This window comes from Silene latifolia, chromosome 1 (genome assembly GCF_048544455.1).
Source record: "Silene latifolia isolate original U9 population chromosome 1, ASM4854445v1, whole genome shotgun sequence".
In the NCBI taxonomy this organism is placed as follows: Eukaryota; Viridiplantae; Streptophyta; class Magnoliopsida; order Caryophyllales; family Caryophyllaceae; genus Silene; species Silene latifolia.
In genome coordinates, this window is record NC_133526.1 from 147,793,815 (window position 1) to 147,821,635 (window position 27,821).

The 27,821-nt window shown below is 45.2% G+C and overlaps 1 protein-coding gene and 1 non-coding gene across 2 annotated transcripts; one reads left to right on the forward strand and one right to left on the reverse strand.

Moving 5' to 3' along the window:
• Positions 1 to 835: 835 nt before the first annotated feature.
• LOC141657658 (uncharacterized) lies at positions 836 to 27,821 on the reverse strand. Its single transcript, XM_074464961.1, has 4 exons — positions 27,524 to 27,821; positions 26,658 to 27,418; positions 25,917 to 26,558; positions 836 to 1,141 (listed from the first exon to the last, which is right to left on the reverse strand). The coding sequence occupies exons 1-4, from the start codon at positions 27,819 to 27,821 to the stop codon at positions 836 to 838; spliced, it is 2,007 nt and encodes a 668-aa protein (XP_074321062.1).
• LOC141622128 (small nucleolar RNA R71) lies at positions 7,655 to 7,766 on the forward strand. The gene has a single exon (XR_012532876.1). It is a non-coding gene; the product is annotated as a small nucleolar RNA R71 (small nucleolar RNA).

Genomic DNA, 27,821 nt, shown 5'->3' on the forward strand with positions numbered 1-27,821 from the left:
TCCAACATTACAAGAGCGAACCAAAACAGCTTAAGACACCAAATTCCTCTACTACTTCCTAGCTTGGCACAATGGTAGGCTAAGTATGGGGTGTAGTTGAGGGCAACTGGCAATTTTGGCTTATAGTGGAGTTTAATGGGGTAAAATGAGAAAGGGGATGATGCAATAATTCTCCAAACATGCAATACCGACCACAAACCAATGCATATAGGCAATAAGAAATCAAAACTCATACACGTGCAAAACATGAAATGAAGGGAGTAACTACTCTCAATCCTAAATTAACCGGTCATAAATATCACCAGTTATAGGCTCTATATCTCAGAAGGTATAAGTAGTTTGCCAAAAGTAATGAGTCAAGTCTAATTGCCCGAAATGGATTCCATAACGAAATTTGAGAGATCACTTTTAATTCTTGCTAAGCAGCTATGAAAAGGCAAGGAATGTCATATTTGACTAATAGAGCAGAATCATCATTAAAAACTCCAATCCGACTCAACTATATGCAAAAGTAAACGTGATATTTTTGGTTTTTTTTTTTTTTTTTTTTTGAATGGTGAAAATAAAAACAAATGCAAGCAGAAATGCACTAAACATGTGACTAAAATGCAATAGAAAAAAAAACAAATGCAGATGCAAAACAAAAGGCATATGCAAATACCCTCCCCAAACCAAAACGCACAATGTCCCCATTGTGCTCAACAGCAAATCACCAGCAGAAAAATGGGAGAATAAAAGCATGAAAAGAAAGTAAAAGGAAGCGAAAAGAGAAAGGAAAACAACTCACAAAATACGACCTCCCCAAACCAGCCAAAAACGGGGAGGTCACCAGCATCTAATCTCCACCCTCGTAGTCAGAGTCTCTGTCCTCGTCGGACCCCGACTCACTCTCCTCCTCCTCCTCAGCAGCAGGAGTGGCTCTCCTGGAAACGGAGGGAGTGGCTCTCCTGGAAGTGGAGGGACCAGTAGTGGTGGTGGTAGGAGGGGGTCTCCTAGCAGCCTGAGGGTAGCCACCCACAAGGGGAACAAAGTAAGAAGGGTGAGCCCAGTCACCCTTTGGAAGCATCCCCCCCCCCGAGCTAGCTCGTCGTAGACCGGGAACAGGGCGATGGCCGTGTCCAATCTGTGCTCGTTGAAGCTCCTGCACAAATCACCCAAGACACGTGACATTGCCCTCTGGTCCATGACCGGAGGGACAACTAAGGGAGGTGGTGGTCGAAAAGTGGAGGTGCCAGGCGGTGGGAGCAAAGGGGAGGTAGGTGGTGCCGTGAAGAGGAGGCACGAGCCCTCCTCGAAGTGCCGGCGAAGGCGTGGCCGCCACCAAAGGAAGCCCGTAACTAGGCAAAGGTGGCCTAGCAACCCCCTCAACAAAGTGGTGAGGGGCAAGACAGAGGGTAGCCGGTGACAGGATGCGGTCACAGATGAAAGAGTCAATCTTCCACCGCATCTGTCTACCGACCCAATAGACACCCTGCGCGTAACGGAGGTCCATAAAGCGCAGCTCAGGGTCAATGGGGTCCTCCTGTCGAGGGAAAAGTAAAACAAGGCGGTTGGCGATACGTGTCACCAAACCGCCACAGAGCAATGGTGGTCAAGGTGCCCTCACTTACATCGAAAGTGAGCGGCGGTCAAGTAGGCAATGTTATAGATGCGGGCTCTCCGACGCTCAACGTTCAGATAACCCGCCAAAATCGAAAGCTCAATATTATTCACGTTATTAGACTCTTTACGGCCAAAAATGGTATTACCCATTAGCCGTAGAAAATAACGAAGATGGGGCAAGTGGACGGAAGTGCCCGTTCTCCTCGACCCGTAAGTGTCACCAATACAAGACCACATGGCCCGGTGAGTGTCAGAGGGGTCCGAGGTGCTACCCTCGAAGTACAGACCCAGAAAACCCGCAAAATTAGCAAGTGTCAGAGAATAATTAACATTAAAAAGTCGAAAGGAAATGCAGGGTTTGGTCTCATCAGCCTCAAAGGCTTTGGAATCAAAAGCGTAAGAGGAAAAGAATTCAAGGGTCATAACATAATATGTGAACTCAGACATGTCCACAAGACCCGTCATACCCGTCCCATTTAGCAGGGACACGACCGACTCATAACAGCCTAGTTTCTCCAAAGTGTCTTTATGGAGAAACCGGGTGGCTGTGACCTTTACAGTCGAAACAAAGAAGGAGAATTTAGCGCGCTGAATAGGTTTTTCAAAGATAACCTACGGATAGTCAGGTAGACTATCCGTAGTGGATTCTATCATCAGAGGCGGTCCGCGTGGCCGCTTAGCAGGCCGTTGGCTCGACTGCCCTTCCTGCATTGGCTCCTTCCCTTTTGTCATTCTTGTTCCTGCAAAAGGATCAAATTAGCAACAATCAACCAACTTAAGTTCCAATTTCTAGAAACCCGAATCAAAATAAGATGATCCGCGCAAATTAGGGTTTTGAAATTTTTGGGGAAAACAGAAGTAACCATCTTCTAGTTGCTAATTAGTGTCGAAAATCAAAGGGGAAAGCCTAGAATAAGCAATTAAAGTACATAAAAGACCAGGAATCACACCCTAAAATCGTTTTCCCCAAATCGATTTTTTCGTCTCAAGGGCACATTACTCGAAAATTTCGCATGGAGCTTCAGCAAAACTCGAATAAAAAGCATAAAGATAAGATTAGAAACATACCTTGATGATTTCTTTGAAGATTGAAACAAGAAAGGCAGAGAATAAGGCGGATTTGCAGTTGAAAACGCGAAAAAGGGAGAGGATATAGGGTTTGCTCTTTTCTGATTTTGGGAAAAATGAAAGAATGAGAAAATAAGGATAGAAACTTCCCTTATCAGCTGCCTCTGAACCCGCGGATTGGTCGATCGACCAGTTTACTCGGTCGATCGACTGATCCTTCATTATCGTGGCTTCTGGACTCTCCTTGGTGGTCGATCGACTATGTGACCCAGTCGATCGACCACTTCCCTATGCACAGTAGCCTCTGTTCTCCTCGCTTCAGTCGATCGACTGAACCTCCTTGTCGATTGACTGTTTGAACTGGCAATTGGAATTAAATTCGTCAAAATTCATTTTGCCATCATAACTTCCTGTTTTTCCCTCGCGAAAATCAAGTAGACCACTTACGCACTTTGCATAAAATAAATTCCTGCAGAAATTATCAAAGGCGTACAATTTTCCCAAACCAAGAAATTGCAAATGCATGAAAATAAAGGAAACAAAACAAGAAAACTTAAAAAGCAAATTGAATTAAATAACAAAACAGAAATCCTAAATTACAAAAAAATACAACTGGGTTGCCTCCCAGTTAGCGCTGGTTTAAGGGGTCCCGCACGACCCTTTTTTCCTCACTTCTCATCATCTGATAGCGGATCGAAGTACAAAACCTCGACCTTCCCAACATATGCATCTGATCCATGATAGTGCTTCACATATTGGCCATTTACCTTGAACCTTTCTCCAGCAGAGGTCTCCAATTCAACAGATCCGAACTTGGTGACAGCTGTGACCGTATAGGGGCCGGTCCACCTGGATTTCAGCTTACCAGGAAATAAACGGATACGAGCGTTAAAAAGAAGTACCTTATCGCCAATATGGAACTCGCGCTTTATGATCCTCTTGTCGTGCCAGCGCTTTGATTTCTCCTTGTAGATCCTTGCATTGTCATAGGCCAGCGGCCCTAAATTCCTCTAGCTCATTCAATTTGTGTCATCACGTTTCTCACGAGAGAGGTTAGGATCCAAATTCAAATCACAAATAGCCCACCAAGACTTACGCTCTAACTCAACAGGTAAATGACATGTCTTACCATAAATCAATCGGTACGGTGACATCCCGATTGGCGTTTTAAACGCAGTTCTATAAGCCCATAAGACATCAGCTAACTTGAGACTCCAGTCTTTCCGTGATTTAGAAACAACTTTAGCTAAGACTTCTTTCAACTCTCTGTTAGAAACCTCAACCTGACCACTAGTTTGGGGATGATACCCCAAACCTCTACGATGTTGGACACCGAATTTAGTCAATAAAGCACTAAGTTGTTTCTCTTTAAAATGCATTCCCCCATCGCTAATGACAACCCGAGGGACACCAAAACGAGGGAAAATAATCTTTTTAAACAATTTAATCACGGCCTTTGCATCGCAATGGGGAGTAGCAATAGCTTCCACCCACTTGGATACATAATCTACAGCTACGAGGATATATTTATTACCTTGACTGCTCGGAAAAGGTCCTTGATAATCGATGCCCCAGACATCGAAAATCTCGACCTCAGGAATACCTACCTGTGGCATCTCATGTCTCTTGGAAATATTCCCCGATCTTTGACAAGCATCGCATTCAGCAACGAAACTGTGACAATCTGCATGCAAAGTTGGCCAATAGAAACCAGATTGGAGTACCTTAGCTACGGTCCTGGACGGACCGTGATGACCACCATAAGCAGAAGAGTGGCAAGCCTCTAGGATATCCTTCACCTCCCACTGAGGTACGCATCTCCGGATGAGACCGTCTGCACATTCCTTGAAAACATAAGGATCATCCCAAAAATACTGTCTAGCATCATAGGCAAACCGCTTCTTCTGCTGCCATGAAAGCTCGGGTGGTATCCTACCTGTCACAGCAAAGTTAGCAAAATCAGCAAACCATGGAGGTGGATAAGTCCCTGAAGTAGTAATAGCTAACAGACTCTCATCAGGAAAAGAATCATTAATAGGCAAAGAATCCTCCCTTTCTGTCAGCTGCAGACGAGATAAGTGGTCAGCTACCACATTCTCTGCTCCTTTCTTATCTCTGATCTCCAAATCAAACTCCTGCAGAAGGAGTATCCACCTCAAAAGCCCTGGCTTTGCATCTTTCTTAATAAAGAGAGTCTTCAACGCTGCATGGTCAGTGTAAACAATAACTTTAGAGCCTAACAAATAAGACCGAAATTTGTCTAAGGCAAAAACAACAGCTAGAAACTCTTTCTCAGTGGTAAAATAGTTGACTTGAGCCTCATCCAGAGTTCGGCTCGCATAGTATATGGCATTCAAAGCTTTATTCTTTCGCTGTCCCAGAATCGCACCGATCGCATAATCGCTGCATCACACATGATCTCAAATGGGAGGTCCCAATCAAAGCGGCCAATGATTGGCGCAGAAACTAGGGCCTCCTTTAACCTGTTAAAAGCGACATGGCACTCATCAGTAAATTCAAAGACAGCATCCTTAAGAAGCAATTGTGTAAGTGGTTTAGCAATTTTTGAAAAATCCTTAATGAAACGCCGGTAGAAACCAGCGTGACCTAGGAAACTCCTCACTCCTTTAACATTCACGGGAGGAGGTAATTGCTCAATCACCCGCACCTTTGCCTTGTCAACATGTATACCTTTATCGTAAATCGATGCCCTAACACAACTCCCTCATTGACCATAAACTGACACTTTTCCCAATTTAAAACAAGATTAACATCTATACAACGCTGCATGACTTTATCAAGGTTAGCTAAACAACGATCAAAGTCACCCATAAACGAGAAATCATCCATGAATACTTCCATAATATTCTCTATATAATCAGAAAAAATCCCCATCATGCACCTCTGAAAGGTAGCGGGGGCATTACACAATCCGAAAGGCATTCTACGATACGCAAAAACACCTGTGGACGGGTAAAAGTAGTCTTACTCGATCGTCCGGATGAATAGGGATCGAAAGAACCACCGAATATCCGTCTAGAAAACAGAAAAATTTGTTAGAAGCAAGTCTTTCAGTCATTTGGTCAACAAAAGGGAGGGGGAAATGGTCTTTCTTGGTGGCGGCATTTAACTGTCTATAATCAATGCACATCCGCCACCCTGTCACTACTCGAGTTGGTATTAATTCATTTTTATCATTTTTAACCACGGTAGTCCCTCCTTTCTTCGGGACCACCTGAACTGGGCTAACCCACTTGGAGTTGCCAACTGTATAAATAATACCTGCATCAAGTAGTTTCATCACCTCAGCCATGACAACTTCCTGCATCTTCGGGTTCAACTTGCGCTGACCCTGTCTATAAGGCTTGTGGCCTTCTTCCAACTCTATCTTGTGCATACAGACATCAGGGCTGATGTCCTAATGTCATCCAAAGAGTAACCCAAAGCCTTCCTGTTTTTCTTAAGTACACACATCAAAGCAGGCATACCGGTCATCGTTAAGCTTAGAGCTAACAATAGTGGGTACTGCTCCGTATCATCTAGAAAAACATACTTAAGATTAGGGGGAAGTGGCTTACGCTCTGGCACCTTTACCTCTACAGCATAGATAGAATCAGCTTCAATGGTGTAGCAAGTGTTCACCAAGTTATCGTTGGCCAGGCTCAAAAGCATCTCATCTTCTTCCTCATTGAGCTCGTAGCTCTCCATTGAGGCAACCAAAGCATCTGGCTCCTAAGCATTCTCCACTGTATTACCTGCACACTCATCTAGATGGGTTAGATCAGCTAAGGGATCCTTGGCTAAGGATTCCCTTCAATTACAAGTAACAATCCTGTCAACAACATCAATAGAATAACACGTATCTTCATCAGTAGGTTCAGTTGCCTTGTGAGCAAGGCTGAACTCAATGGTGTCATCCCCTACCTCTAAGGTGATGGTTCCGCGTTTGACATCTATCACAGCCCCAGCTGTATGTAAGAACGGTCTGCCTGAAATGATAGGTATCTGACTATCCTCAAACTTACGCTCCAGCTTGGTAGCCTTCAAACGCTCCGGATACGGGACTGCAACACTGGCCGTAGGATCAGTAACCTTCGGCTTCCGTAGGTTTAAAACCCCCGTCAAATCATCAATGAGTGACGAATCATGCAAACTAGTTGACGGATTTGCATCCTGCTCTGGAGATCCAGTCGATCGACTGGTATGGGTAGTCGATCGTCCAAGTAAGCTGGGCGTGAAACAGTTCTGTCGAATTATCGTCATCGGTATCTCGATCGATCGACCGAGGATGTTGGTCGATCGATGGATGTGCTAGGTGTGAATAGTTTCGACCGAAACTATTTTGTCCGACGATTGATCGATCGATCGGGGAATGCAGTCGATCGACTGAATTATCGCATTCGGACTCGTTTTTGCATCAAAATTCAAACGAGCTTCTTCATCATTTCCCGAGTCTTCCTTTGGCTTGTCGGGACTTTCATAAGAAAGGCCACTTCTGAGATTGATGGCATTGATCGTCTCAACCGGCCCTTCACATTTGCTTGAAGAATTAGCGGCTTGATTAGCCTCCATGTTCTCCAATCGTTTCACAAAATTCCGTGAGGACTCAATCCCGGCTGCTTCCATATTCGCCACTTGAACCAAAAGGAGTTGGACCATCTCTCTTAACTTCTCGATCTCATCTGAGTTTTGAATAGGAACTTCGACTTTCCCCTTGGAAGCTTCAGAAGTCTCGAGTTTCTCGAGACGGGTAGAAATGGAAGTTATAAGTGTCACAACAAAGATCATGTCTTCACTTTGCTTTCGTGACTTACCACGTGAACTTCCAAACTCAGCTTTATGGACTGCCATCTCCTCAATGGTGTTCCAACCTTTACTTTGACCGGTATTATTTTGGAACCTACCATTAGCAGCTGCATCCAAAATGACCTTGTAATCATCATATAAAGCATTGTAAAATAGATTGCAAAGATACCATTGCTGGAAACCATGATGAGGGACAGCTCGGACCAAACTTTTGAAACGTCCCCATGCTTCACAAAAATCTTCGTCGGCTCCTTGCTTTGAAAAACTCGTGATTTTACTCTTCAAGGCATCGAGTCTTGAAAGCGGGAAGTACTTCTTGTAGAAGGCTAGTGCTAAAGATGTCCAATCAGTGACTCCAGCTGCTACTCTATCGAGGTAGCGATACCAATCTCGCGCCGAATCCTTCAAAGAGTATAAGAACATGAACCCCTTTACTTCATCTTGAGTTACCCCCTCCGGTATAGGTATTGAACAGCAATAGTCCGTGAAAATTTCCATATGTTTCAAAGGGTCTTCATCTGGTAGACCCGCGAACTGATTCCGTTCCACTAAATCAATATAAGAGGAACGAAACTCGAATTTACCGGTAGAAGGGGTAGGTAACTGTTGCCCCTTTGGAAGGTGGTGCTCCTTTGGCTGAAAATTATCATATATCGTAGCCATAATTTCCAAAGTGAGAGTACTCAAGTCTTCCTCTCAAAACCTGTCTTCTAACTGTGCAAAAGCAAAACTAGAAGCAAAGGTAAGCAACGGCCTCAAGGAACAAAAGTTCCTTGAGACAAGAAAAATAAACTAAAATAAAGCAAACAGAATTACACCGTCTCCCCCGGCAACGGCGCCAAAATTTGATACCGTCGTTTAGTACCAAAATTAAATTTATATTTCCAAACTAAAACTATAGCTAGTGATAGTAAGGGTCGAACCACAGAGAGACAAGGTTGATTTTGTTTGCTATTTTTTCAGTCTATAAAGTAACGATAAATTGGGGGTTTTGAAATCGATTAATTAACTGGCTAATTGCTAAAATGAATATTCTTAACAAGATAAAAAGAGGATCGGGAATTTCGGTTCACCATGGCAAATAACAGGTCAGTCAAGCAGCAGAGATCTCATAATACGGTCTCAGGGTAAATAAGCTAGTCTTTCGATCAAAGCTCAAATAACCTCACGGTCCAATAATTCCCTAGAATTTATCAAAGTTTTCACTCAAGAGAAATTCTAAATCTAGCGATAAATCAAATTACCAATCTTTCGACCTAGCAAAGAAATCCATCAAAAGATAACAAGACCAATACGGAAGAACTCATGCTACACAACAATCCTAATTTTATACCATGGCTCACCTAATTCCCAATCAAAGGAGTTACCTACGCATAATCATGACTACACTAATTGCGAAATTAACAAATAAGGACAAATTCAACATGATGGAATCTAACTAGAACAAAGGAGGGAAATTCAATTACTGAAATTAATTGATGAAACAAGAATTAAATTAACAAGCAAAAATAAGAAAAAGAAGAATTGCATAAAAGGCTTACTAATTGAATATCAAGAATGAAGCATTCCAATCAAAGGTTTCCGTCTCAAGCTAGATCTGAAAACTAAGTTTTTTCCAGAATGAAAAACATAACCTAAAAGTTGCTGTGTTCTACTGATAAAAAAGATACCGAAAGTTAATTACAAGTTGGGCTTTTAAAAGTCTAACACGGAAAATTAAACGTCAGCTCGAAATCAGGTCGATCGATCGTCAAGACGGTCGATCGATCAACATGCGAACATCTGAGCTTAGCTTATCGAGCTCCAGTGGTCGATCGATTGAAAGGCGTAGTCGATCGACTGAAAATGCTGTGCAGTGGCTCCTTGTTGCTTCCAAACAACTCTTCACTCCTTGCACGCATCTCAAGGTGAGTGAAATGAACTCTCCTTCCTCTTGGCTTCCTTGAACTTGCTTCCGGAGGATGAACTTGGCTTGATTTAGCCTACTTCCACGCATTCCTACAATAAATCATAGAAAAATGCAAAGTAAACCGTTTCGGGAGAAATAGTAGCCTTAAGCTATCAATTATGCATGGAAATACGTGCCAAAACCGCAGATAAAGTGTATAGAATATGCACGTATCAGGGCCATTGGTGGCAACCTGGCGGGACATTCACAGGTCTCCGATTAGGGCGAACCTGTGTCTGATCCGCGCCATGTTGGATCGGTACTGAGATACGACGTCGTCGTTCCACATGGAGTTTGGGGAGGTCGGCGTGACTTTAGAGGACTTTGCCATGGTATCCGGCCTTCCCTGTGGCGAGTTGCCCATTGAGTTTACCGAGACGCCGGAGAGAGTGTCCTCTCCAGCGGTTACTGCTTTGATCGGTACAGCTTTGCCGGAGCCTTCCGACGTCACTCCGTACTTGATCACGAGTTCGTACGTGAAGGACCACTTCACTGGGAGGGTGGCAGGTGTTGCTCCGGCGCCGTTGGAGAGTCTGGACGCGAAGGTTGAGGCCGACACGAAGGAGGGTGAGCGCTTGTCGACCAAGGTGCTTCCTCTCCTTACTGACCTTGACACTTTGGGTCAGTTTGACTGGGTTACGCCGGCTCTAGCGAGTTTCACCTGGTACTTGCACGCGGCGGTGCGTCCGGAGACAGTGGGAGAGGGTAGTGCTCCTGCTTTGGTTGGTCCCGGCCTCATCTTTGAGGTACGAGTATTTTTTGTGGTAGTTTTTTTTTTTTGAGTTTGATTTTGATTTTGGCAATTTTGGAGAAATTGGCTGATTTGTGTTTGCTGTGTTTGATTACAGGCTTGGTTGTATGCTTACTTCACTCCTCTGCGTCCGGGGACCACAGATGGTGCTCCCTCGACCTACACTGTTGTGAGGGGTTGGACGGTGGCTCGAAAATTAAGTCGACTTACGAGGACTGCAGGCGTCGCGTGAACAAGCTTCGGGTTGCTGATGTAAGTTCTTGCTCTCTTCCCCTTCCCCTTTATAGAAATGGATAGAGGTAGGATGACTAGGTAGCTTATGAAGCCCCCAGTTGGCTGAGTAGCTTTGTTTTGAATGCAGTTTGTCGGGTGGCCTTGGGAGCACTACACGGGCGTACCGGCTGCCATCAGGGAGCGTCTGTACTTGGAGACGGCGATCGAGCCGGTTTGGTACCTGGGCGATCGTTTAGTTCGTCAGTGCTTCACCGAAACTTTCGTCGTGCCGATCGACCCGCCTAGGATGTTGTTCCAGGAGTCGACCCCTGATGAGGTTGAGGAGCACCTTCACGGTCAGGGAGGTGAGGAGCTGTTGCTGCGGGATGTCGACTACGACTCCGTCCGGTTGTCGAGGCTTGCTTGGTACCCGATCGACGTATGTTTTCCTCTGCCCTTTTGTTTTCATTGCCTCTCTTAATAGGAGGGTTTGTCATCTTTGATGCGGATCCAAATGGTAGGGAGTCGACCTGCTGATGAGGACTCAGCCCCCATCTTTCCCGGCGGAGACCACTTTTCAGGGGTCGGGTGGCGAGGAGCTTCAGTTGAGCTTACCGGAGCCCGTGGCGGCCGAGGTGACCGATGCTGGCATGGAGTGGAGGTTGATCGTTCTGAGGTTGAGTTCCTGACTTGAACATTTTCCTCAATTACACTTTGCCTTACATTGTATTGAAGGACATTTTTGATTTGTAGGTGATGACTGTTAGTCACCAGGACTTGTGGCGGATGGCTAACCGCTGGAGGGCTCTTGCTGGTGACCTGGCTGCGAGGGAGGCTCGGCTTTTTCAGGTACATTTTGTGTGCTGTTTTTGTGTATTTTGTGTTGTATTTCATGTTTTTAGATCTTGAGGATCTGTTATTGTGTTTTGTAGGGTACTGTGGATCCGGCGGAGCTTGCTCGGGTCCGTGCTGAGTTGGAGGCAGCTAGGTCAACGATCGAGGGCCAAGAGCTGGGGATCATCCGTCGGGATCAGGATTTGAGGCGTCGTGAGGACGAGTTGCGGAGCTGAGACACCGAGATTGCCTCTCTCAGGGCTCAGTTGGCTGCGGCGGAGGAGCTTCGCGTCGTGATGGAGCAGGAGACGCTGGAGAGTTCTCCGGAGAGGGAGTCTGAGCAGGTGGTGGTGTCTGCGTTGGCGGCGACTCCCAGTAAGACCAGGACTGGTCCAACAGGAGACGTTGAGTAGTTGTTGTAGTTTGTCCGTGTCTTGGACTCTTGTCTGTACATATTTACATTTTGCGTGAGGCGGTTTGTATATATGTGTTTTTGGATTGTGGTTCATTTATGATTTTTGGCTTTTTGTGTCGTGTTTCGGAGGAGCGTTGTTGGCTGTTGATTCTCCTTTTGCTTTGCACCAGTTCCTGCATCGTTAGTGTAGAAAACAGGCAATAGATAGCATATATACACACACGCAAACACGTAGGAGCATTTGATTGAAAACACGTAAAGCATTTGATTGAAAACCAAAATTAACCAAGATGACTTGAAGTTAAAATTGAAATTTTGAGAAAAGGAAAGAATTTTGAAAATTCCCTGGACAGGTCATCACGTTCGGAATTCAAAAGAAGTTGATTTGAAAATTTGAGCAATTAACTCGTGTCGGGAATTAAATTGCGTCGAAATTATCGAAATTGATTTGCGACTCGAAAAATTCAAACTCAGACCGTCAGAGTGATTTTTAGAAATAGATTTTTACGAGTATATTTGATTTTTGATTTTTGAGGTCAAGACTCGAATTTCTGAGCGCTTGAATTTGAGGAAAATCGATGTCGTATTATCAATTCTTGATTTTGATTTTTACTGGGAAAATTGCGAAAAAGCGAAAAAATTTCGGAATTTCGACTGACATGGAAACGATCCGTCGCGGATCGGGGCGACTAGCCCTTCCCCGCTTAAAAAAAAAGAAAGAAAAATCCATATGTTTAAAGCTGCGTCATGGAAACCGTGCCGGATTTCGTAAAACTCGAAAGCAAGGAAATGTGAGTGTGAGGAAACACAAAATATCCTGAATCATCCCGAAGAGGCGCGAGCTTCCTGGCGGGAGGTTTGAGGTGTCAGGAGGAAACAAAAGTTGAAAGAGACAAGTCAATAGCGGGAAACCTGGGGAAGCCTCAAAGAGGCGCGAGCAGCCTGGCGATGGAAGCCGGCTCTCCCCTTTTTCTGAAAAATGCGCTGATCATTTTGTATAAATAGGAGCGTTTGCGCTTCATTGTTTCATCATCCGAAACACAAAATCAACTCTACAAAACCTCTTCTACTTCCACAAAAATATTTCATGGATGCTTTTGAGAACGCATTGCGACAATGGTGCCGGGATTTGTCGCCTCCCGAAAAGTATCAACTCGTTGGCATGGGAGTTGGTCAATTGTTGGTGCTTCGTCAAGTCAAGGTGAAACCTTCATTTCTTGAAGCATGTTCTCGGTTTTGGGATTCGAAACATCATGTTTTCGTTTTCCCGAAAGGTGAGCTTTGTCCTGTTACCGAAGAAGTTGGAGCCATTGGTGGGTGGCCGGGTTGCGTTCCGGTGCTTCCTCCGACTCGGTTGTGCTATAAGGAAAAATTCCGTTCCATGTTGGGCTTGTCAACAAGCCAAATCAACTTTCTTCTTGCTCCACATTGTGTGGACATGTTGGCTCTTATCAACATCTTTTCAAACCGATTAGATGCTAATGTCTCGGAGTTGGCTAGGAGAAGGGCTCTTGCATTTTGCCTTGTCCATGTGTACCTCTTTGTTGATGTCTTGAAGAAGGAGGGGCCAAAATGTTATGGTAGCATGACCCTCATTCATGTGATTGAGCAAATGGAGCATGGTAGAGATCCATCATGGTTGGTGCTTGGAGAGATCATCCAAGCTTTGGACAAGGAAGGCTCTTGTGGAGAAGCTCCCTCTTTCGGATCCCCGAGGATCCTTCAAGTGTTGCTTTTGGAGAGGCTAAGGTACGTAGAGCCTCTGGTTGATTATTCTTCTTATTCCTTCCGTCACCTTACCATGAGGAAGAAGTTGTACCCGGATAGTTTTGCTTCTACCGAGCTTATTGGGCTGCAAGATTGGCGGAGGAGGGTGGTCCCCACATCCGTTGGGTGGTGTCGTGGTGGCATTTGAGGTCCTTCACGGGGTTGCCCGCTTTGGGTGCTATTCCTCGTTCTTTGATGGTGGTGGGTTTGAAGGTTGCTTCCTTCATATGTCCCGAAAAGCTCATGAGGCAAATGGGCCGTCACCAAAAGGTGCCCGCTCAAGATACTCTTGTCCAAGAGAATGTTTTCCGGAACTCCGAGCTTGTGGAGGTCCTCGAAAGGTGGTGGGCCACTCGGCCGCTTTTGGAGGTACCAAACCCCGTTGCCACGACATGGGTGACTGCCGCTTATGTCAAGTGGTCACGTGCTCCGTCCTTGGAAGAGAGATCCAAATTTCGTAAGGACGAGGTTGTCGATTTGAAGTACCGAGAGGTTGGCAAGGCCAAACGTGCCTTCTTTGAGGAGTATGTTGATGGAGCTACTCCCGATATGATGAGACCATCGAAGAGGAGGAGTTCCGGCCCCAAGAATATGGTGGGCCGTGCATTGGCTCGTCTTGGGTCGAATATGGGGTCTTGTGCTAGACTGGAGGCCGTCGCCGTCTTAGATCCGTTGAGGATCCGTTCCGAGGAGGAAGTCCATGCTAGGCGGGCAAACAAGAAGAACAAGGGGAAGCTGTACCCCGAGGGAAAAGGCAAGGGTAGAATGGAAGAGTGAAGACCTCCATCACCTATTTTATTATTATGCCGTATTATTGTTGTGAGTTTTTATTATGTTGTACTAGCTATGTTTTGTGTATTTTGTGCTAGTTTTATTATGTCAGGTGTTTTAGTTGACACCTTAGCTTTGACAAGTTGTAGACTCGTCGAGCTCTATTTGTTGTTGAAATTGTAATCCCTCCCAATATTAATTAAATAAGAGGATTGCCCGTGTCGAAAATTGTGAATGCTTGTTTCTTCCATCCATTTTGTAAAGGCAATCCGATTTGAATCGTCCTAAACATTTGCACTTTGGAAAGCGGTATTTTGTGGAAAGGGAGAAAGGCTTATTTTGTATTTTTGTGGGAAAAAGGGAATGGTTTTCCCTTTCTCTTTTTTTTGGGATGTTTTTTATATGTGGGGATGGGTTGTTTTTTATTGTAGGAATGGTTGTATCCTCCTTGTGTAAGAAAGGACTGCCTACATATTCACCCGAAGAGGTGAAATCAAACCATGATCGTAGTTCGAAATATTTTGTGAATTTTAATTGGGTTTTGTGGTTGTATCCCTCAGGCGTAAGAGGGACTGCCTACGTATTGACCTGAAGAGGTGAAATCAAACCATGCTCGTAGTTCAGGAGGTTTGTTTTAGTGCAAATGGATGTTAACTTTGACAGATCAAAGGACATTTGAAACGGGCAAGGTGCCGCAGCTTAGAATCGATAAAAAATGCAATTTCAAATCAGAACGCGTTGAGGAACTTGACTTGAAAAGAGTTGAGGTGGTTGCTAGTTGTAAAACTAGGCTAGGTCGTTGGTTGCTATGGTTCAAGGGTAGTATTTCTTGAGTTGGTCTAGGTTGGTTGGGTTTGTAAAGTCCTCCCCATCTAGGTCACTCAGTCTCAATGTGCCCCCCGAAAGTATTTTCTTGACCAGGTATGGCCCGGTCCAGTTGGGTTTGAATTTCTCCCTCGGATCGACGAGTAATGGTGCTCGAACTGACTTGAGGACCAAGTCGCCCTCTTGGATGTTTCTGGGTTTAACCTTCTTGTTGAATGCCTGTTGTATACGTCGTTGGTATAGCTGGAAGTTGTGCAAGGCGTTGAGTCGCCGTTCGTCTAGAAGAGTGAGTTGTTCGTACCTTCGACGGGTCCATTCTGCCTCAGGGACTTGACTCTCCAGTAGGATGCGTAGAGAAGGGACCTCTAACTCTACCGGTTGAACCGCCTCCATACCGTAGGCTAGGTAGAAGGGTGTAGCGCCTGTCGGTGTTCGAATGGAGGTTCGGTATCCCCAGAGTGCAAATAGGAGTTTGCTCGGCCAATCCCGGTAGTTGTCTTTCATTTTCTTGATAACCGTGATAAGAGTTTTGTTAGCTGCCTCCACCGCTCCGTTAGTTTTGGGTCGGTAAGGGGATGATCGATGTCGCTTGATTTTGTATTTGTCCAGCAAAGCTTGAGTTTTCGCCCGGAAGTGAGAGCCTTGATCGCTGATGATTTCGTGGGGTATCCCATATCGGCAGATGATGTTGTTTTGAATGAACTTGGCCACTTGTTTGGCGGTCAAGACTGCATATGACTGTGCTTCTACCCATTTGGTGAAGTAGTCGATGGTGATGAGGACGAAGCAATGCCCCTTGGTGCCTACCGGGTTGACTTTCCCGATGATGTCGATGTCCCAGGTTAAGAAAGGCCAGGGTGATGTCATGGTGTATAAAAGGGATGGTTGTATGTGTTGTATATTGGCGAAGATTTGGCAATTGTGGCAATGTTTGACGTAGTTACGGTAATCGGCTTCCATGGTGGTCCAGTAGTAACCTAGCCGCATGATTTTTCGAGTAAGCATCATTGCGTTCATGTGAGGGCCACATTCTCCGTCGTGGACCTCTCCCATGACTTTTTTGGCTTTGTGATGGTCAATGCAAAGGAGGAGAATCCCTTGGGGTGTTCTTTTGTATAGTTGATTTTGGTTTAACACGAATTTTGATGCAAGTAAACGGATGGCTCTTTGTCCCCTTTGATCAGAGTTGGGAGGGAATTCATTTTTGGTTTTTTAATTGAGGATGGCTTGGTACCAAGGTTCATCATGGCTTTCCTCGTCGTTGATAATGGCACAAATGTGGGCTGGCTCGCTCCTTCTCTGGACACATAGGGGCATTGATGTCATGTCGTCAGGTATGTTAACGAGCGCGGCAAGTTTTGCCAGGGCATCCGCAAATTTATTTTCTTCTCGTGGCAAGTGGAAGTAGTCTATTTGGTCGAAGAATTCGGCCTCTTGATTGATCTTTGCTCGGTAGGGAGCTAAGCTGTCAGATTGGATTTTCCATGATACGGACACTTGATTGATGATGAGCGAGGAGTCACCATGGACCCTCAATCTCTTGATGCCAAGTGTGATGGCTGCTGGTAGGCCGATGAGGCATGCTTCATATTCAGCGGTATTGTTGGTGACGGCGAAGTCTAGTTTGACCGAGATCGGAATATGTTCTCCCTCGGGTGATATTAGAAGGATTCCTACCCCGAAGCCTCTCAAATTAGATGCACCATCGAAGTATAGGTCCCATGCGTCGGAATCGGCACAAAGGATGTCTTCGTCAGGAAGTGACCATGTGTCGGTCGTTGGGTCCTCGTTGACGGGATTCTCTGCTAGGAAATCGGCAACTGCTCTTCCCTTGATAACCTTGAGGGGTACATACTTGAGATCGAACTCGGACAGCATGAGTGTCCACCTAGACAGCCTTCCGTTTAGTACGGGTTTTTCGAAGATGTATTTAACCGGGTCCATCTTGGAGTAGATATGGACCATGTAGCTGAGCATGTAATGCCGCAACTTCTTTGTTGACCATACTAGGGCAAGGCATGTCTTCTCCAGTTGGGTATACCTCGTCTCGTACTCAATGAACTTTTTGCTGATCTAGTAGATGGCTCGATCTTCGGCGCCGACTGTTTGTTCTAACATTGCTCCCATGGCTGTGTTGGTAACAGTCAGGTATAGGGATAAAGAAATCCCCGGTTGAGGTGGCATGAGGACAAGAGGTTTGGATAGAATTTCCTTTATCCTGTCGAAGCCCTTCTGAAAGTCGTCGTCTCAATCGGTGTGATCGAAGGCGCGAAGCTTTTTGAATATTGGTTCACAAATCATAGTGAGCTTGGCAATGAAGCGGCTGATGTATTGGACCTTACCGAGAAATCCCCGAATCTCCTTCTCGTTCCTAGGCCGAGGTATTTGTTGAAGGGCTTTGATTTTGGTTGGATCAATCTCAATGCCTCTTTTGCTGACGACATGTCCCAAGAGTTTTCCGGAGGTGACCCCGAATGCACACTTCTGAGGATTTAGTCTCATGTTATATTTCCGCAGACGGGCGAAGAATTTCCGGAGGGCACTGATGTGGCCGTCCTGTTCTTTTGATTTGACAATCATGTCATCGACATATACCTCTACCTCCTATTGCATCATATCATGTAGGAGAGTGGTAGCGGTTCTTTGATAGGTTGCTCCGGCGTTGATGAGGCCGAAAGGCATGACCGTATAGCAATATGTACCCCACTGTGTAGTGAACGCAGTCTTGTGCATGTCTTCCTCAGCCATTTTAATCTGGTTGTACCCAACATACCCGTCCATGAATGATAGGAGAGCATGTTCGGCAGTGTTGTCTACCAGAATGTCAACATGTGGCAAAGGGAATTCGTCCTTTAGACTCGCCTTGTTCAGATCCCTGAAGTCGACGCAAACCCGAATTCTTCCGTCTTTCTTTGGTACGGGCACAATATTGGCCACCCAATTAGAGTATTCAGACACTTTGATGAAACCAGCCTTGAACTGTTTATCCACTTCTTCCTTGATTTTTAGGGCCCATTCAGGACGCATCCGGCGTAGCTTCTGCTTCACAGGTTTAGCCCCGGATCTAATGGGTGTCCGGTGCTCTGCGATTTCTCTGTCAATCCCAGGCATATCTCTGTAGGACCAGGCGAACACGTCCTTGTATTCGTGGAGGAGTTCAATGAACTGTTGTCTTTCCGAGGGGTCCAGGGTTGTCCCTATCCTATGTTCTTGAGGTGTATTGTCGGTTCCTACGTTAATAGGTTCGGTCTCCTCAATGATGGGGGTTCTGGTTTCCCGTTTGTCAAGTTCTTTGGCTAGGTGAGGTGGGTAGTCACTCAAGTCAAATTCCTCGTAGTCATTCAGAATTGCATTGCAGTTAAATTGAGACGAGTCATAAGCAAACTTAGCGTTCATTAAGTTGACACGAGCGAAAAGCTCGGAAAGGACATACATCTCATGGCCAGTCAGAGGCGACACAACAGAGGACGCGGCCCCTAGAACAGGCTCTAGGTTGTCACCTTTCATGGGAGTGGGGGTGACCCTAGTAGACTCAGCCTCTGAATCAGCCACGACTTTGTGATAAAACAGTGGGAAGGGGACCCTGGCTGGGACATCAGGAGTGTTAGGAGCTACGACAGACTCTGACTCCGACTCAGACTCAGACTCAGACTCAGATCCTTCTTTACTTCTTTCCTTGAACATAGGGCCTTCTCCAGTTGTGATCTTGAGGATGCGGCCTTAGCAATCGGTCCACTTGACGGTCTTCCTCCAGCCTTGGGTAGCTTTCTCCGGGACAGTATCGGAGATCAAGGCGGTTGGATCGAATTGATTGTCCTTCAGGGCGATGTTGATGATGTCCTCATAGTCGAGGCGCTTGATGTTATCTTCCCCCAAAGAGGAGTGTGACAGCTTGTCCGTCGAGGCATGGTGACGGCTTAGACTCAGTTGATGCGGCTTCGATGTTATCGGGGATAAAGTAGCAGTCCTGGAAGACTTCCACTCCCGGGTACCTAGCCCTAGCCACAGAGTCATAGATTGGCTCCGGAAAGCCATGGTAGAGCTCGGACTCTCCCTTGGGGACAAAGTATCCATTGAGAGTCAGATGATAGGGACGGAGAATAACCCCGTGCTTCTTGCGTTTTCGGACTAGGAGGTTCATCTCCTGGATATCTTCGTCGGTAGGTTTATATCCCAGCCCAAAGGGAATGTTGGGGACCTTAGCCTGTTTCAAGGGAGGCAACGGGTCCTTCAATTGATTGAGCGGCAAACCCGGGAAGTAACCCTGACGCATCATGATACGGTTGACCGTGAGGTTGGTGAACGGGTCACAATCAAAGGGTGTTGATTCATCAGTTATGGCGTTCACGGCTTGGAAACTCCACATTTCATTATCATCCTCCTCAATGGCTTGGGAAGATATTCCCCTTCTCATGACAGCTTTGATCGGGGAAGCAGGAATTGTGATCGTTTTCCCATTGAAGGGGACCCTGATTTTTTGGTGGAGAGTTAAGGTAACCGCCTTGACGGCGTGAATCGAGGGACGTCCCAGGAGCATATTGAAAGAGGCGTCGATGTCGACCACTTGAAAACTGGTTTGTCTTTCCAGTGGTCCGGTTGCAACGGTCAAAGTGATAAGCCCAGCGACCTTACGACGAGTGCCGTCGTAGGCGCGTACTCCTTGGTTTGTCAGGACCAAATCAGCTTCCTTGATACCCAGTCTGTGGGCAGTCTTGAGAGGAATAACATTCACCGCGGATCCGTTATCCACGAGGACCATGGGTACATTTTTTTAGAGGCATTGTACGGTGATATAATGGGCCAGGTTATGATTGGCTCCGAACGGAGGGATATCCTCGTCGGAGAAGACGACTGGGTTGTTCAGATCAGGGGCGTCCCATGTCATGTGTTCCACTATTTCTTCTGGGGAAGAGGTGGAGGGCACGGTTAATTTTCCCAAGGCCTGTCGATGTTCAAAGGACGTTGCGATCAGTTGTCAGATTGAGATCTTGGCTTTTGCCTTCTGAAGATGTTTCAGGATTGAATTCTCAGGAGCCTTTGGTTGAGTGTCCACTTCTGGGACGACTTGGTCATTCGTTGTTGGAACGACCGTTGGATTGTTCAGGTTCTGATAGGGGCGTCCGGACCGGGTAAGATGTCCGATTTCTTTCGCCCGTTTCTCCTTTTATGGGACCAGGTAGACATCTTCAACGTCGTCTCTCCAGATGCCATTAATTTCAGAGTCTCGAGGGTACCTTGGAGGGGCATTCCTCGGTGGGCAGTTCTTGTGAGGGATATTTTTGTGGGGGTGATTTTTGTGAGGGTGATTTTTATGGGGGTAGTTATTGTGAGGGTAGTTATTTTGAGGAAAGTTATTTTGAGGGTGATTTTTGTGAGGTCTATGCCAAAATAGTCGCGGGAGCAATCCATCCTGGTGTGGGTAGTTTTGAATGCTTGGGGAATTCTCCCTCGGGCGCGGTGGTGGAGGATTGAAGATAATTCGACGGTAGGCATCGTCAAGTCGGGTGATTCTCTCGTAGAGGCTGGCTATGGCTTCCTCGACCTGTTGAAACATAGTGAGCATAGTGGCAGTACTAAACACAAACACTCCGTCTGAGGGATATTTCCCCAAGACATTCACCTCGTCATCAGCTGGCAGGATGAGGTGTGAGCAGTCCAGAGTCGGCTCATCGTCAGAGATAGCGTGGATTCCCAGAGGGTTCGTTTTGTTGTTTGGCTTAGTCGATGGGGGTAAAGGCAAATCTCCTTTCTCAATCATGTCTTGGATGATGTGCTTGAGCTTGAAGCAGGTTTCGGTATCATGCCCTTTCCCTCGATGATATTGACAGTAGGCGTTGGGGTTCCAGAAGCGGGACTTCTTAGCGTCGGTCGGATCTGGGGTGGGTCCGATCGGTTATAATTTCCCCTGGTCCATGAGCCTTTTCAGAGCACTTGCATAAGTCGACCCTATGTTGGTGAACACTCTCTGGGGGCGCTCAGTTCTCTTAGCAGATGGTTCAACGAGGTTAACCTCATCGATCTTGTTCGTCTGGCCGTAAGGGCGAGATCCGGGTTAGGTGTTTCCCTGGTAGCCCCTGCCAGTGGTCTTGGCCAAGACACCCTTTCGGAGGTCATCCTCAATGCGTGTCCCCAGAATTTGCATGTCTTGGAAGGTCTTAATATTCTGATACCTCAGTAGGTTGGCATAAACTGGGCGGAGATTGTTGACGAACGTTTCCACCAAAGTTGACTCACTCGGCTTACTGACCAGTAGACTACTCACCCTCCTCCAATGGGTTTAGAACTCAGTGAACCCCTCCTTGTCGTTCTGGGTTAGCACTTCGAGAGTACGGGTATTGGCCTGGATCTTGACATTGTCGGTATATTGTTTGGCAAACTCAACTGCGATCTCATCCCAAGTAGTAACGTTTTTCGGATCAAGGGAGTAGTATCATTGGCGAGGGATCGGTTCCAAGGAGGATGGGAAGATCCGGGTAAAAAGTTCCTGTTTGACCCCTTTAATGGCCATGTAGTCTTTGAAAGCACGGATATGATTTAGCGGGTCCTCCACTCCTTTGAACTTAGGCACATCAGTTAGGGTGAAGTTGTCAGTTAATTGATCCCCAACAGGTTCGAACCTTCGGTTTTTCTCAAGATGGATATTGTTACCCCGGGCTAGGAGCTATTCCTCCCAAAGCTTTAGCCTCTTCTCAGTTTCAGTCAGAGGTGGGGTATTATGTTCCCCAGTTTCCTTGTTCTCTAGGGCGTCGATACGGGTCTCGACGCGATCCAGGGTGACCTTAAGAGCAGTAAGTAGGCTGGCTAGCTGATCAGTAGCGATATCTCTGTTGTTATCATTGTTGTTGGATGAAGCCGAAGACGGGGCCATGGCTCTGAGGCAGAAAAACGGCTCACGTTACAACTCAATCCGACACGGTTCCAAGACTGAACGCAGACAACGCAAAGGACGAGACAAAGATCAGAATCAACAAGACGGAGGTAACTCTGTGTGGTCCCTCGGTGCTGACTCGATTCATGACGTGACGGTGTTGACCGAACTTTTGACACGGATCCAACATAACGGCGTGACGCCATTGGACGGGTCTCGTGGTGAGATGACTCATAAGTAAAGACCCATAAGTACGTTTGCTTTGACTCGATAGACATGAGGCAGAATTGGAATGGTGGACTACAGTTTTCGAAAATAGAAATTTTCAAAAAATTCATTTGTCTCTTTAATGGACGGCTTCCGAAGATAGAAATCTCCGCAAGTCGGTCAGTTGAAAAGGGTCGTCTTAAGTTTATTTGCAAAAGAGGGTTTGAGTTTGAGTCGGCTCGGAAAACAGTGTATTGTTTCCCAAGACGGTTTTGAAATTCAAAATTGTATGTTTTGAAAATCGGGTTTGAAACGTTTGAAGAGGTCTCGAGGACGGTGTATGGTCCTCGGGATCCCGAAAGTGTCTCGAGAAAAGGGTGTGTGCTTTTCTCGGGTTTTGAAAGAGCCATTGTCGGCGCGAAACGGGTTAAAATCCGTGTCTAGACGCGGCGATTATAACAGCGTAAAAAGGTGATTTGAAATGGTTATAAAAAACCGGGTTTTGAAAATCGTCATTACGACGGACTAGAAAGGCGTGTTAAAATGGTTATACAAAAGCGGGTTTGAAAATCGTCATTACGACGGCCTAGAAAGGCATGTTGAAATGGTTATACAAAACCGGGTTTGAAAATCATCATTACGACGGCCTAGAAAGGCGTGTTGAAATGGTTATAAAAACCGGATTTGAAAATCATCATTACGACGGCCTAGAAAGGCGTGTTGAAATGGTTATACAAAACCGGGTTTGAAAATCGTCATTACGACGGCCTAGAAAGGCGTGTTGAAATGGTTATACAAAACCGGGTTTGAAAATCGTCATTACGACGGCCTAGAAAGGCGTGTTGAAATGGTTATACAAAACCGGTTTTGAAAATCGTCATTACGACGGCCTAGAAAGGCGTGTAACGGTCGGCAAAAGACCGAGGTTTGAAATGACCATTATAACGGCGGGAAAGGTGATTTTAGAAAGCTTGAAAATGACACGGAAGGACTTATGATCAAGTAGCACATAAGCACTCGCAGTTCATTATATTATGCATTATGCTGACACGGGATATGGCTTAAGAGGGTGGGTTACACACCAAACAATCAAACCCCGATTTGCGAGAGGGATACCAATCCAAAAAAAATGTGTAAGGAGGGTGCCCTAGCCTCGTGCTCGAAGGTGATAAAAGCTATTTGACGAAACAGAAATGTGTAACGTCAATGGTATGCTTGACTCAATCGGGATTCGAAACGCGGGGATGAGAAAAACTCACGCCGTCGAGACGAGCCAATTGGTCGAAAAGGGGTAGGTTGTGGGCCCGGACAAGGAACCCGACCGTGACCGTAATATCAATTAATGCATTCCAACCAAGACCTCGTTCGAGTATCACCATCTAGGGATCACAAAAGACGTAAGTGTCCTAGTTATCCCCAACGGATTCGCCAATCTGTGGACATGGCCACCTACACGCCAAGCTAATCTGTGGACGTATAGCGGACTTTTGAAAGCCACGCTCGGCGGCGTAAAAATGCTTTCGACCGGATCGTTTTAGATCGGTCGGTTTCATCTCGGTAAGGGTCTCGAAACGATTAGAGATGTTCGGAGTCGCCACCAAGCATATGTGGGATGCCTGGAACCCGTTCGAATTCCACTTTATATCTCGGTCAAATCGAAGCACAAAGCAGCGTTTGACATAGGTACTAAAGATAAGGAAATCGTCTCTCTTTAGCATTCTATCTCTAGAATGACTCTCGTACGCCCTGGATAAGGTCGTCCACTATCCAAAGTTTCTGAGTAAGAGGTGAAGGTAAGTATTGGGAAGCCCTTTAATCAGACACCCAATCCCGCCCGCGTTAGCGGCCTCTACTGATCGATCTTGGTTGGTTGAATGCAAAAGTTGATAAAACGGTTTAAATGCATGAATGCGCAACCAATAGTTTAAACCTAACATGTGAGAGATTTCTAAGTCGGTTGATTTAATCCAAGTATCAAGTATAAGATGTCGAGTTGGATTAATGATTGATTTGCATGCAAGACGGAAATTAAACTTCCATTTACCGTATTAGGTTTAGGGTGCATAACATGATCCATTTGTCTTAGTAAGGTGTTTTGCAAATACGATTTTAAATAGTCATCTGATCCGTCCTATATCCGGGCTAACCGGAGTCCGGATCGTCCTAGACTAATGCTGGAAGGGAACAGGCCCTGTACCAGACGGCTATATGAGGCGCGAGCCAGCCGGCGGTGTAAGGGGCCTCTTCCTGGTTTTGAAGATGAGAAATGGAGGGCCTGTTTAGGCGTGGGTTAGCCCACGGTTTATGTGCCGTGTTCTGACTTTTTAGAAAACGTTATAAAACGTGTTGAAAATGGGTATTTGAACCCGGTTTGGTTTGAAGCGGTCGTTTAGACTGCATTTGTTGATTTGAAGAACTATATTCGAATAATTATCATTATTTTGACAAGATTCGGTGTCGGGTTCGATTTGACAAACTTGACATGAATAGTTTTGAAAATAATTATGGACTAATTGTTTTAAGTCCATTTGAATGTAATTAGTCGATACTCATCATCGTACCCGGGTTAAAATCCGGCATGGTATGTAGAACCAAGGATGACTTTGTGTTGGTGACTAATATGTTTGTTTTTAGAAATGTAAAGAAATGAAATTAAGGTTTTAAAATACATTTTAAATGTCATTAACCAAATATTATCACCGAAACACGGATTCAACTGTCATCGTTTGAGGAACCAAGGGTGAAAAATGTTTTATGGTTAAAACAAATGAAATAAAATAAAAATGGTTCGAAAGCATTTGGAATGGTAGAAACCGATTACAAATGCGAAAATGGATTAAAGGTAAATGACGAGAAAAAACACGGTTGATCTCTGACCTGGACACCCCATTTAGGCGCGGGCAAGCTGACGACCTAAGGGGCTTCTGTCTCAGGCCAAAAATCAGTTTTGGCTTGTTTATTCCATATTTTGGTTCATGTTATGCACGTTTGAGCATGTTATAGTCATGAAACAAACGAAGACATAATAAAAGAGGATTTTTACACCCTCATACTTACATGTTTGGTTATGGCGATTGACCGACGTAAGTGTAAAACTCGTTTGATCGAAAAAACTCGGTTTAAAACCGTTTTGGTAAGTAAAAAGAGTGTTTTAATGTTAGTGACGGTGTAGTGGTCGAAGTGGTCGGTCAAGTGATTTAATGCACGATGACGGTACCAAACAATGTGTAAGGCCTATATTTACGATCGGTAGGTCGTAAATACGCGTCGGGTTGTGACTTAAGAAGTCGAGTCGAGAATTTTAAGGGAGAAAAGAGGGGGCGGGCACTCGCGTAAGTCTCAAATGGGTGGCATTTGAGGGGTATTTATAGGAGAATGAGTGGTTGCGTGAGTTTTGAGCGACGTGGCCACATCGCGGTTCTTCGAGTTGTGTTGTCACTTTCACAACAAACGCAATCATGATTTGTTCTATCCTAGGTTTTGTAGTCACATGTTTGGTACTTGACCAACATGAATCCGGGAAAACTTAAGGTAGAAGATTTGAAATGTTTTGTTTTTGGTGGGTGACTCGGTTTGACTCGTTGTTGGAGTCGGGATTTGAATTTTTGAGTCGGTTTTTGGTCCGGTGTCGGTTTTGACTCTAGTTAGTGTCATTGCGACCCCGTCGTCGTGCATTAAACATTCCAAGTATTTTTGAAATGTTTTTGAAATGTTTTATTTTCGAAATCGTTTTAAGTTTTCCGACGTAAAGTTGTACACAAACTGTCGATCAAACGCCGCGATTCCAAAACATGTTATCTTCCAATAATCATCAGGTGTTTGTTGGAGTCTCAGCAGATACTGGGTATCTATAGAGTGTAATGCGGGCAATGTGCACTCTATCGCCTTTATGACTACCAGTCAACACTGTACAGCTAATTACGCGTCTCCCTAAATCTTTCACTTTTAATCTGGTACCATTGCACAACCCACGCGATTGATCAATATTTCTAAGGAGCATAACCATAGCACCGACTTTCAATCTCAATTCATGGTTTGGGAGGCCAGAACATTTAATACTGTTCAAGAATTCTGTGGAGTAAAGGTCAGGCTCGCCCATAGTTCTATCATCTCTACTTACCTCATCAGAGCTTAAGTAAATTATCTCTTCCTCATGGATAAGAGATAACACATAATCATTTACATCTTCAACTATTTCGTGAGTGGGTGAAAGAATTGCCCTTTCTTGAAGATAATTTGGGTCCCATAACCGATTTTGAAGATCAGGATAAGTGATATCTATTAAGGAGGCAATGGGATTAGTCACGTGTTGAATAAGTAAATCGTCGGGGAACTCTATGTCAACCTCAGCATCACCATCATTTGGATCCCCGACCAACCCATCTCCAATTTTCAGAATCCACTCCGAGAATTTCCTTATCTCATCTACATTAGTTTCTTCACTTCCGGCTTGTAAGCGCATATTTTTAGTCAATGTAAGCACCTATAATTTAAGACATACACATCTTAAAACATTGAAAGAAAATATAAATTAATTGAATAGCGTTTTACTACCCATTTGGAAACAAAGTTTTGAACATACCTTACATGAACTCCACAAATACGACGAACAAAGAGAAGCATGCACAACATCAGCCCTGCTCCCTTTGGAAACAACCGGTAATGTTTGGCGAAAATCGCCACCAAAAACTACCACTTTCCCGCCAAATGGTAGTGTTGCATTACGCGCATGTACAACACGCATGACGTCTTTCAAACTTCTATCAACAGCCTCGAAACCATGTTTATGAGTCATCGGCGCTTCGTCCCATATAATGAGCTTTGCTATGATCAGCAATTCCGCTAAATCACTACCAGGTTTAATTCTGGGGCAAGTGGAGTTCTCGGTAAGATTGATTGGAATGCCAAGTCTCGCGTGCGTTGTTCTACCACCAGGTATCAACGTTGCTGCAATTTCGCTAGATGCAACAGGCAAAACAATTTCACCCTTGCTTCTGAGGGCAGCACATAAAGTTCGCCAGATGAATGTTTTACCAGTCCCCCCATAGCCATACACAAAAAACACCCCTCCTTGATTAGATGCAATAGCTTCCATAATTTCATTATAGACCGTCGTCTGCTCATCAGTCATTGAAGATAGTGAAGACACATGTTCTGCCTGGAGCGATTCTTTGTCATAAGACAACTCATCCATAACCATCGTGTTCGCGTGATGTGTTATTGACGATGTATCGGGTAGGGGCATCCCTTCAAATCTTGCCAAACTACTCCCATTTAATTGTAGTGATGCTTCTATGTCGATCAAAGCATAATTTTTCAATTCCTCATCAGTTAGTTCCAAACCTATGATGATGTTTGCAGTGTCATCTTAACGTATTGATAACTATTATATGTGCAAAGAATGTAAATTAGATGAACTAAATAGAAAGCAATATATTAAAGTAGTACCTCGGTTTTGAAGAATATTACGTTGCCTGTGAAGGATATCATCCTCTAGAAGACTCCATGTTGCCTCCCAGACTCTATTTGGCATGGACAACGTCCCAGATAACAATAAAATCGCAAAAAGGTTTCTAAGATAAAATCCAGAGGCCCATTCGCTTGCTTGCTCTATCGCATCAATGTACTCTTTGTCGTCACCGATCAAGCCATATGCATAACACGCTTCCCTATACGTGTCATAGAGAGTGCCGTTAACCCTTCTTATGTCCTCGTAACTTTTGGGTCCCTTTACATGGTTCAACAT